Consider the following 12,310-nt stretch of genomic DNA (forward strand, 5'->3'; position numbering starts at 1 on the left):
CAACACAAATAAAAAAAAAAAAAAGAACCTTTTAATTCTATACTATTAATTATATTATATATTATGTCCAATTTTTTTCATATGGCCTTGAGGCCCCTCCTAACCTCGATTTCTAGCTCCGCCACTGATGATGATTTGTATGCTTAGCATCTTGGTTTAATTACTTGGGATATTGTGTCTGAAATTTTCATATGGCCTCGAAGCCCCCTCCTAACCTTGATTTCTAGCTCTACCACTAATGCTTTATATGCTTAGCATCTTGGTTTAATTACTTGGGAAAGTAGTTTTTTGTATAGTCGTATTCTCCCACTTCAGTTTGATTCATTCTAAATTTCTTAAAAAATATAAATTGGTTTGTATATAAAAATATTTATAATTATACGTTTAATCAAATTCTTAAGATATTAATTTGTAACTAACTTAATATAAACCATTCCTGTTTGAAATAGATCACAATTGCTAGATACAGAATGCAGTTATGTTAGTCCACAGTGCTTTACAACGACCATTACATGAAGGCACGTTGATCAAGACAAGATATTTGTTGGAATAGATATTTGTTAGTTGAGATATTTTTTGAGTGGTTAGGAGGAAGCCACATCACTTTCTCTTAGGGACCACATATTTGAAAGGTTGTTTTTTATATAAAGAAAAAATGGTGCAGAGAAAGGGGGGATTGAGTGGGGAGGAGAAAGCCTACGAGCCTTTTTGTTTCTCCCTGGCTAGAGAGCTTTGAGCCATTTTCTCATGTACAATTTGTAAGTAATCTCAACAAATATATACACATACCAGAATAGATGTTGGCACGCCTCAACTCTGATATCCCCAAATACCAGGATAGGCATGTGTTGGTCGACATCCGTGGGTAACAAAGCCATTTTAACATACATGCAAGTGGTATCGGTGAACGAAAGTAAATAAAATATGTAAATATACAGAAATACATAAATGCGGAAACGTGCTCAAATCATACAACTAATCAAGAATAATGTGAAAGAATTACTATTAAAAGGTACGAACAAAGGAATGGGTCCTATACTGAGAAGACTCGAAGATATCTATGAGAAAGTGCCTTGACGTATGGATCGTACGCCTCGATTCTAAATCCTTAAGGGGGTGCAAAACAAAGGGTGAGTGGACCAAAGTTTATAATAATAATACTAATAGAAAACTGTTTTCTTTCTGAACATACTAACCCACTGTTTTGAAAACATATGTGATACTACGTAATAGGTTTTTCTCAAAACTCTAGCATGCCATGAAAACGTTCGTAAAACATGTACGTGTAAACCAGTGTTCAGTAATGGTAATATAGCCGCCCAAAGGCAAATCTATAAAATCTTTGTAAATCATAAGATATTGTACACCCGAAGGCAAATCCAAGAATCTCGGAAATCAAAACAATTATGTACTTAACCAGGAGTATCATAGTCACCCGAAGGCATAACCATCACCCAAACATGAAGTTGTATGACACTGGGTTACGCTAATGAAAAAATATGTTAGGTCCCATCACCCAAAAGTGAAGCTCTACGACTCTAGGGTACGTCAATGAAGAAATATAACTTAACATTCCACACTACAGTGGCTAAAACCCCAATGTCAAACAATAATGTACAAACATCTGCAATTAAGACTTAAATTCAACAGATATGCATTATTGAATATTTTGAACTTGCCAGTCTTTGACTCTTTCCCATTAATTGAAATTATATCTTACCGAAAACCTGAAGGAACAAAAAAAGACAATCAACCAATCCATCAATAAAACTTAAATAGTAGAGTAATAGAAATAAATCGAACTTGAACAGTTCCAAAAAATGATCAATTTTGGTTGATCTTCCAAAACTTTGACACTGACTATTCTTGTGCAAAAGAGCCAAAAAATTATGAATGTTTTCGTAAAATGACCCCAAAAAAATTGGTAAACCGTCAACGAGTGCGCTGAAATTGCAATGACTGAAATTAATACCAAAAAACCTTTCTTATGGAAGGGAAGATGATAGACAATATTAGCTGAATTAATTGTAAAGGAAAAAACAGACTTGTTGACCATACAATTTCTAAGAAATATTTAGACACCCATAATAATTACCTTGGGTTGAGACTCAGGGTCATCCAGAAATGTTATAAGGTTGTTGCCCACCTTAGGAAGAATTCTGTTCTGTTCCGTAATACTGAAATTTGATAGAAACCGAAAATATCAAAAGTTCGAGCAAGAAAAGAACCAGGGAGAAGTTTAAAATGCATTAAGCATAGTTTGAACCTAAAATACAGAAAGATAATGACTACACAGGACCTCAAGCTATATTACACGGATACGCCGACAAGTCAAACCTCGAAAAATAAAGACGCGGCGACTAAAAAATAAAAATTATTACATATATAAAAAACAATATTTCAAATTTATAATATAACATGGTACTCGTATTCATTAGACTCATTCATCATACATATTAATTAAAACAATACAAGATTCAAGTTGTAGTTATGTCTTCCTCCAAGTCTTCGTCGCTTCAAAAGAGAGAGAAATATTTGAAGAACACAAGATTCAAAGCTCTTGGTGACAGAAAGAGAAATATTTCTTGACGAGAAAAAAAGAAAGAAAAAAAGAAAGAGAAGACTATGAAGATTGCCATTATATTCATACGTTTTAAGCCTTCGTAATTAAAACGTTACGCCTCAACTACTGAACAAGAAAAATCCCATATTTACAATGAATTTGAAATCGAACCTATTGCACAGTATTATGCGCACAGATACAACTCATCCATTTTCCCAACAAACCAGAAAGAAAATGCAATTAGCTAACCATAAGGTGTTTGTTGCACCAGACCATTTCGGACTGGACTAACGTTAGGAACAAAGCTGGACTGGCTTAGCTTCGACTAAGCAAGATAAGAATAGTAAAGTGTTTGGTGGTATCGGACTAAGTCTCAGGCTAAAATATTTTAGACCTAGTATTTTTGTTAATAGAACAACAGGAAACTAAGAAACAAATGCAACGCCAGATTGTCCCACCATCCAGCAAAACCATTTATATATACAACTAAGCAATTAAAATATGTCTTCCCTCACAACAAAGCAATTAGAATATCAAAAATTAGCTAGGGTGATCTCCATGTCGCATAATCTTAATTTGTAGAGATGTTTCCATTACCAGAACCTTATCAACTACAGTAGCTTGTGTTCTACCAAACTCATAGCTAAGATAGCTTTCCTACTACAGAAAAGGAATGCAAAACAGCAGAGCTGCAATTCATCATTTTTCTTTTCAAGTAAGAATCCATTGCCCAACACACGAAAACTTGGGCGTACGAAGCGGCCTGTCGGGTAAAGGGGTCTAGCCAACGAACACAAGTTTCGTCGTGCAAATCTTAAGGTATTACACGCCACTTTATTTCTCTTTACACCAAAAACTTGTCTGACGAATATATCATAGCCCTACGAATATATTTCGTCTCATAAAGCTTTTGAGTAAACCCTAATTGTTGATCAGCTTAACCCCACCAACTAAAATATGAAACGCGGTTCGTCAGGCAAGATTTTGTAGGGGAGACCCTATTTTCTGGTGGTGACTTGGAAAAAGAAAAATCATGAAATTACCAAGAAATAAATACATAAATGATATCTGGTTTTCTATAATATTATTTATTAACAGTACAACAATTTCATCGTCCAAATACCCCATCATGAACCGCGCATCAGGCTCGTGACATGAAATTCCCAATAACCCCAGCAATCAGAGTCGTTGGATCGCCTAACACTGCTGATATCACAAATTGCACAGCCAATCCAGCCATCTTACAACACTTCTTCACCTTACCTTTGCTTCGACGGTGATGATTCTGAAGTGTATTCTTAAGGGTAGGAATTCTGGTCATCTCCAATTTTCTACTACTATTGCTTTTATTCCCATGCGACCCCAAAAACTCATGCCAAGTTTCCACAAGCATTTCCTTCGCACATGCCACATGCAAATTATATTCCTTACATTTTGATCTGTAACTCCAACTCCGTCCTTTACGCCCGCACCTATGGCAAGAGCTACTCACTTTTCGATACAGATAGAGCTTGACCTCCCCATCATCGAGCACCATGGGGAGCTTTGCGCAACACGGGTGAAGGTCGAACCCGCAGGACTTGCAATGGTACACGAACCCGGTTATATCCTTCTCACACGCATTGCAAAAGCGAGGGCTATCACCGGGCGGCCTTGAGAGGAACTGGAATGAGCACTTGGTGTAGAAAGGGTGGAAGATGGAAGGGGTAGGTATGGCACAGTGCATATGGAGATCGAAGTCACAAGTCGCGCACTTGTAGCGCGAGCCTATGCCGACCTCCTTGCAACCATCACAGTTGAATGGGATTTCTGAGTACTCAAACTTGAGCTTGTGTTGGGGATGGCTGAAGTGGGATATCTCATTGTATTTCATGGCTTTGGATTGCTAGCTAAGCTTAGTTTTGTAACTTGTAGTAGTAAAAGAAATAAAACCCTTTGGGGAAATATATAAGATATTGTGATTAATTATGTGTTAAGTAAGGCTCGTGTTAGCTTGTGGTTGAATCAATTAGGGTTGGAGGGAATTATATGTTTTGCGAATTGCGATGGTGGGCGATGGTGGCAGATATAAAAAACATATAAATAGCTCTTGTCAAATGAGAACATATACGAAATTTCACTTTACATTATATCTTTTTTTCTACTGTAGTTAATTACCTACACCAGAATTAAAAATTGATGTGTCTGAAGCAGAAAAGTGGAAAATGAAAGGAAAAACACTAATTTTTTGTTATAATATCCATGCAGTTGATAATCAAAATTTGGATACTTTGGAATCTTAATTCCTACTTTCTATTAACTCATACATACGAGTTTAAGTTCTCAAATTTATGCAATGTGCATGCATGTAACTCAGGTGGTTTGAATGAGTGTTCATGTTTGATCTCCGTAACATTACCCTAATACTTTATGCAACATTATTAAGTCCAAACTAATAAAATCATCAAACAATTTAGCAATGGATAATCTATAGAATCAACGATGTCACAGACAATACATCATTAAAGATAAATAAGAATTAATGCCACCACTTTAAATAAAATAAAAACATAAAATTGTATTACTACTTAGTAATTAAGTATACTTTTCTCACCCTTTTCTTCCAAGAAAGAATGCGTAACGTGGGGGAACCAATTCCCTCTCTCTTAGGACACTTTAATTTTAATTAACCTCACAAGTCACAATTGCTTGTATTTGAGAATTGCTTGGCATGTATGTTATCCAGTTGTATCTTCAACTAGTTTAGTGGCAATGAGACCCCACGATTCTCAATGTGATCAATATCGTATAGAACTTGTTCCCAATCAATCAATCAATATCCGTACAATTATTGACAAAAATGCATCTCTAAACCAATACCACGATTACACGCAAGTTTTCATGACCAAAGTACCCTATAAGTTTTATGGTGTCAAATCCGACTGGGTCGAGTGTTACTGGATATTGATTAACAAGATGCTGAAGAATCAAATCATTCTTGTTAACCAATAATTTCGAGGTAGTTAGTTACTTTCTTTTTTTCTTGTTTCCTTTGGCAGGAACATCTGGAATATGTTCCAAATATAGAAGTGTGTCTGCATTATGTCGTAACTATATATCCATATCCACTGGTTTGAAGTGGTACTTACAAGGGAGCAATGAATATGAATATGATTCTTTCTTCAGTCTTTTTTTTTTTTTTCTTTTTTTTTTTTTTTTTTGGTTAAACCGGGAATTCTCATTACCAGAGCACAAGCCAATTAAGTACAATTGAGAGCCCACAAGGGGCAAGCAAAGAAAACAACAAAGGAAATAAACAGATAGAATTTGGAGGAGGAGGGGATAAAGGATAAGACACCGCAATGATTGCAAGTGTCACCCCACCAACTCCTAAGCTAACATAGTTAGGTGGGAGCACAAGGTAGCCCATCTTTGTTTAGGATGTGCACCAGTGAAAATGAGGTCGATTGACCCACGTGCAAACGCTATCTCCAAGAATTTGATTGACACCACTTTATCCGCTGCCATATTAGCTAGTCGAGGAACCCATGACCAGCGATAGACTTGGAACAATTCTCTCACCTAAGAGACATTTGAGAAGGTGGGAAAAATCTTCTAACTGCCATTTTTAATGGAGCTATTTAGACAGAAGATGACCTCAAGGGAGTCAGATTCGACAATCACTTGCTCAAAGTCAAGCTCCTTTGCCCAATTTTAGCTTAACAGCACCGTCATGGCTTCAGCCATCACCGCACAATCAACTGCAATTTCAATCCTTCTAGCAGCAACAGAAGCCCCCGCATGGTCCCGGATTACCAACCCAACCCTACCCAGCCGAGAAGATTTGTTCCATGAGGCATTCACATTGATTTTAACAAACGAGAACTCCAAGGGGACCATCCAAGCACAGAGAAGGAAACGCTCGGCGCTACGTGCCTGGGTAGCAGGGACCTAAGTGATGCATCCAGATAGACATCAAGGTCTCAAAAAGCTAAATTCATGACATGTAGAGGATCAATTCTCTTATTGTTAAAAGTGGCGTCGCGTCTCGCCTTCCATATATGCCATCATGTAAAAGCAATAAGCGCATTAATACAAGTTTCGAGCCCAAGTTTGAGCAGATAAGAGAGTTTAAACACGAGCTAAATTTTAAAATCCAAGCTACTCAATAGTTTAGACGCCCACCAAACCATACCGGAGTAACCCAATGACAAAGAAGCAATAGATGCTCCTTAGTCTCCTCATGGCATTAGCAAATGAGGCACAGTGGAGAAGGGGATGAGCTACACTTGAAAATATCGCGTCTGGTTTCCATACCACAAAAAGTGTTTAATTTTTGTGGAACAGATAACTTCCAAACTGTTTTCCATACCCCTGTGCTAATAGTCGAAGAAGACGACGTGCGCCGCTTCGTAACCCAGCATTTCTAGAGTAAAGCCAATAGTAAGTAGAGCTAACATAAAACGAACCCCTATTCTCCAAAGGCCACACAAGACGATCAGGCATGTGGGGGTCCCCAATATGTGTTTTTTGAATCTTAGTCAATTCATGTGAAGCGACAAAATAAGTGAGGAAATCCAGCTCTTAATTGTTAGATTCAATATCAATTAACAAGCTGACACAGAAGTCCCGACTAACAGGAATGGAGCTGCATGGAATTAGGTATCGAAGAGGCAGAGAATGGAGCCAATGGTCAATCCATAGCCGAACACTCTCACCATTCATCACTTGCCAGTGAGCCCCATGTAATAGTATTTCTCGAGCCTCGAGCAGGATTGCCCAAGCCCAAGAGGCACGGCTCCCACGTTTGGGTCTAAAAATGAGGAATTAGGGAAATATCAGGCCTTTAGGACCTTAACCCACATAGACTCAAGCTTCTGGATAATTCTCCAACATTGCTTTACAATAAGGGCCAAGTTAAACTCCTAAAAATTACAGAAACCTAAGCCCCCCTCACATTTTGGGAGACCCAAAGCATCCCACTTCACACAGTGAATCTTTTTTTCTTCATCATTTTTTTGGCCCCACCAAAATCTCGCCGATAAGGAGTCGAAATCCCCATAACCAATGGTTAGGAACCGGAAGATTTTCATTGGGTAAGTCAAGATTGCCTATGCAACCACCTTAATCAGGATTTCCTTCCCTGCCATAGATATAGTGTTATGTTTCCACCCTTGGATTTCCCCCAAAAGCTTGCCCTTAATATACGCCAGGGCCTGTTATTTTTATCTGCTCCAGATAGACGGAAGTCCAAGGTACATGCCAAGATCAGAGACAATCGGAATACCTAATATATCACATAAGTAGTTACTCATTGTCATGGGAACATTTGCTCTAAGATAGACACTGGACTTTTGAAGATTTATTTGCTGGCCCGAAGCCTCACAATAGGCGTTGAGGATTTTGGTGATGTTCCGGGCATTTTGTGGGGTAGCATGTAGGAAGATGAGGGTGTCATCTGCGAAGAACATGTGTGACATACTAGGGCTCTGGTGATTAAATTGCATGCCTTTAATAGAACCCTCCTCCACCACACATTGTATACTCCTAGGAAAGACATCGCTGATGATGAGAAACATGTATAGTGATAGTGGGTCGCCTTGTCGAAAGCCTCTAAAAAGAGAGAAATGCCTACATGACTGACCATTAACAAGAACCACAAAGTCCACCATAGAGACACATGTCATCACAAGAGATAAGCACTGGTCATTGAAACCTATTTTCCGCATGATAGCCTCCAAAAAATTCCATTCTACCTGATCATAAGCCTTGCACATATCAAGTTCATTGCCAAGTTCAAACTTTTGTTTTGCCTTCCTCAATTTTCAGGAAGTGGAAAATCTCATATGCCACCATAATGTTGTCCTAGATTTGGCGTCCAGCCACAAATGTATTCTGCATTAGGGAAATAATGCTAGAAAGTAGTGGTTTAAGACGAATTGCAAGGATTTTTTAGAGGATTTTGTATGAATAGTTACAGAGGCTTATGGGTCGAAATTGGCCCACCGAATCCTTGTTAGGCAATTTTGGCACCAGAACAATGTGTATAGAATTAAGCTTTTTTGGGCTTGCAACCCTCGAGAAGAAATCAGAAGCCAGGCCCAAAACCTCTCTGTAACCCTAAGTTCAAATGAAAAAATACCCCTTGGAACCTATCCGGGCCCTAGGCTTTAAGCCCACCGATTTGGAATACCGCCTCCCAAATTTCAAGCTCAAATATTGGCATAGACAAGCCATCATTCATTTCCTCATCCACCGAGCATACAACATCATCCACTACAGAACCCCAATTCCGCGATCATTCGAAAGTGAATTGTTTGATAAAGTGGTCATCAATAATGGATCAGACCCGTGAGGAATTATCTGTCCAGCACGCATTGGAATATATATACATACATATATATATACATACATACATACATACATATATATATACATACATACATATATATATATACATACATATATATATATATATACATACATACATATATATATATATATATATATATCTTATGATTAGGGGGTGAGCAAACGGGGCATAGACCTGGGAGTAGGGGCGGTTTAAGCAGTTCAGGGTGGGTCTAATTTTTTTTAAATCTGAAACGGGCGGGGTGAGTCTTAATTGCTGAGGAAACGGGTCCCCGACCTGGACCGTTTCCACCGTTTCCACTGTCTCTAAGACAAAACTCTACATCACTCTCACTAACTCTCCCTCTCTTTCATCTATATCCCTGGCCTCTGCAACTCACTCTCTTGCCCTTCTTATCTCTGCAAGTCTAGAGACACTCAGACCTCGATCGTACTGAGACTTTCCCACTCTACGATCTCTCATCTCAGACCTCGATAAGGTGTCCATCTATGTTCATCTCTTTCATCTCTACCCACAATGTTCTCCCCCTCGACAACGACAACACCATATGGCCACATCACCTCACCATTAGAGAAGACAAACCTGGAAATCCAACTTCGAATTCTCCACCGCCTCGTGAGTTTGTCGCTTGCTAACAAACGAGGTTGAAGTTCCCTTCAAACGCTGAAAAGATGTTGTTGTGGTCGTCGATCTCAGGGATGACCCACTATTTCTTGGACCAGACGCCGGAGCAATACGGGGAGTGAAGCAAGGCGAAGGAAACCATGGCTGAGAGGAGAAAGAGAGAGGAAGTGTGTGGAAGGAGGCGGCGTGCGGTTGGATTTAGGACGGGTTTGGAGTGGTAGGTATGAAGATAATGTGAAAAAGAAAAAGAAAAAAAAAGGCACTGGCAGTGCAGCATGCCCAAAAAAAAAAAAAAACAAAAAAAAAAAGGTAATTGGACCCATGGACTCAAACGGGCTGGGTTAGTTACATTTTAAAACAGGTAGGGTCAAGTTCCTCCAAATTTGGGCCCGGCACGACCTATGCCCAGCCCTACTTGTGATATAGGAATATGAACCGTGCATGCTATCCAAATATCAAATTTAGGATATGTTTGGGTTGAGAGATATTTAAGTTTCATGGAATTAATGCTAAGTAAGTGAGGAATGTACTATAAAATGTTATATGAGTATTACAAAGGTATGTAAGAGACATTTGTAAATTCTTACTTAGAAAGAGTCATTTACAGATATTCTCACGTGCCCTTTAATGCTTACCAATGGCATTATTGATTTCATCTAGCTAAATTTTTGTAGTATATATTTCTCACTAACATGGCTTCAATCACTTGGAATTTGCAAATCACTCACTCCAAACATAGATTTGAAGATAAACCTTATGAGATACATGAATGTCACTTTTACTAATTGTTATGGTGATATTCAGTTTAAGCAACCTTCGTGATTAAAGCAAATTTTGTGACAGATGAAATTGCAGGAAGATGTCAATGTCATGAATGACTTGCAAGTGTAAATTAATGTTTTAACTAAGGATGAAAGGTTCACTCTTTTGGCTAGTGAAAGCTATCACTGTGGCTTTTCCTTTTAGTCTTCTATTATCTTATTGAAAAAGAAAAAACGACTTTGTGACGTTGAAATATAAACCTCAAGAAAAGAGATTTTCAATTTAAACGCCCACCTCTTATGTCTTATCTAAGTTTACCGCAATTTTTATCTACACCTTAGTGAAAATTTTAAAATCTCTCTTTCGAAAACACCTTAAACACTTAATTGTTGAAATTGAGGAGACATTTGAACTTGGTTGTAGAAGATATATCTAAATTCGTAGCGCAGTGTCAAAAACCTGTTGATAACGTGCTGTATGGTTATTTTAGTGAGGGAAGAGGAGACGGTGCGTCACAATGAGAAAGAGAAAAGAGAAAGTTGGAGAATTTCCGTGATGATGCTTCTTATCAGTTATGTCTTTCTTTTTTTTAACAAAACATCAATTGTGTCTTTATTTATAATAAACATAACGAGCTTACTTGCCCTACTAGTAATACAAAAACCTATAAGAAAGATTTAGAAGATACTCTTAAGCATAATTTGCTAGAATTTACTTAATCACATTCCTAAATAATTAGAATTAGAACTACAATATGGAAAAAAATTTCTAGGGGTGGAAAAAATTTCCAAAAATCCCGAAAAAATCTTGATCCCAAACCAAAAATTTCCCAAACCGAAATTTTGGTACGGTATTCGAGATTGGCTTCTCAATATTTCGGGAATCCCATACCGAACCAAAAATATATATTATTAATTATTATATATATATATATTATTTTTTTAAGGGACTTTTTGAATTAGACGTCTCGTTTTGAAATGTCATAGACTAAATATCTATTCCTTTTGCAAAATTGATTAAACATTTTCCCTACAATTTTGATACTTTAATTTTATTTTATTTTATTTCATTAGAAGTCTATTCACGTTATCATTCCTTTTTTTTTTCTCTCCTATTTTTATGTATATCTTATTATAATGATTTAAGATTTTTTAATTTTTTATTAAAATATTTATTTTAGTAAATTAAATAGAATGTAACAAAACTCTTTGTTAGGTACGTTTGATTATAATGGTACATTTAATTACTTGGTACATTTGAATTTTTGATCCATTTGGCTTCTTGGTGCATTTAGTTTTTTGTACATTTGAATTTTTGGTACATTTGTTTTCAAAACATAAGTTTTATTACTTTTTGTTCTAATAATAAGGAATTACTTTAATTAATTATTAATTTTTTATAGAAAGACTCGATAACAATGTAAAAATTTTAATTACTTTAATTAATTATTTTTTCTTTCTAGAAAGAGTCATTAATCAACGGATACTAACCTTTTTGTTAATTCAAAATTATATGATTTATCATTATTATTTAGCATTATCTACAATAATAAGGATTTAATTCCAATCAACAAGACTATCTAGAGCATTGTATATGAATCAAATATATTTTTAAACATTCTAAAATGATGAATATTCATTTTAATATAGTTTATAATTGGGTGCGTTTTAATTCGGGGTTGGTACGTTTTTGTTTGACGTTGGTATGTTTTCATTTAATGTTGGTACATTTTCATTTGGCGTGGGTGTACATTTAGATTTGAAAAGTTTAAATTTTTAAACTTAAATATAGTTGAAATTATTTAAAATATATAGCAGATATTTAAATGTAAATTAATTTCAATTAATCTAAAATAGTTCAAGTCTGAGTATCTTAATCAAATATTTGAAAAGTTTAATCAAAAACTCAAAAGTCGTAAATGTTTAATCTACAAAAGTCTAAAATGAGACATCTAATTCTAATTTTCTCTTTTTTTAATTATATATAGAGTTAATTTCAACCATTGGATT

General features: G+C 36.4%; 1 protein-coding gene across 1 annotated transcript; it reads right to left on the reverse strand.

Annotated features, from left to right (window-relative positions):
• Nucleotides 1-3,579: 3,579 nt before the first annotated feature.
• LOC137727316 (uncharacterized) lies at nt 3,580-4,586 on the reverse strand. Its single transcript, XM_068466182.2, has one exon. It carries the CDS (start codon nt 4,434-4,436, stop codon nt 3,705-3,707), a length of 732 nt encoding a protein of 243 aa, XP_068322283.2. The 5' UTR covers nt 4,437-4,586; the 3' UTR covers nt 3,580-3,704.
• Nucleotides 4,587-12,310: the final 7,724 nt, after the last annotated feature.

The sequence above is a fragment of the Pyrus communis genome, chromosome 10 (assembly GCF_041283825.1).
Source record: "Pyrus communis isolate YQ-2024b chromosome 10, ASM4128382v1, whole genome shotgun sequence".
Lineage (NCBI taxonomy): Eukaryota > Viridiplantae > Streptophyta > Magnoliopsida > Rosales > Rosaceae > Pyrus > Pyrus communis.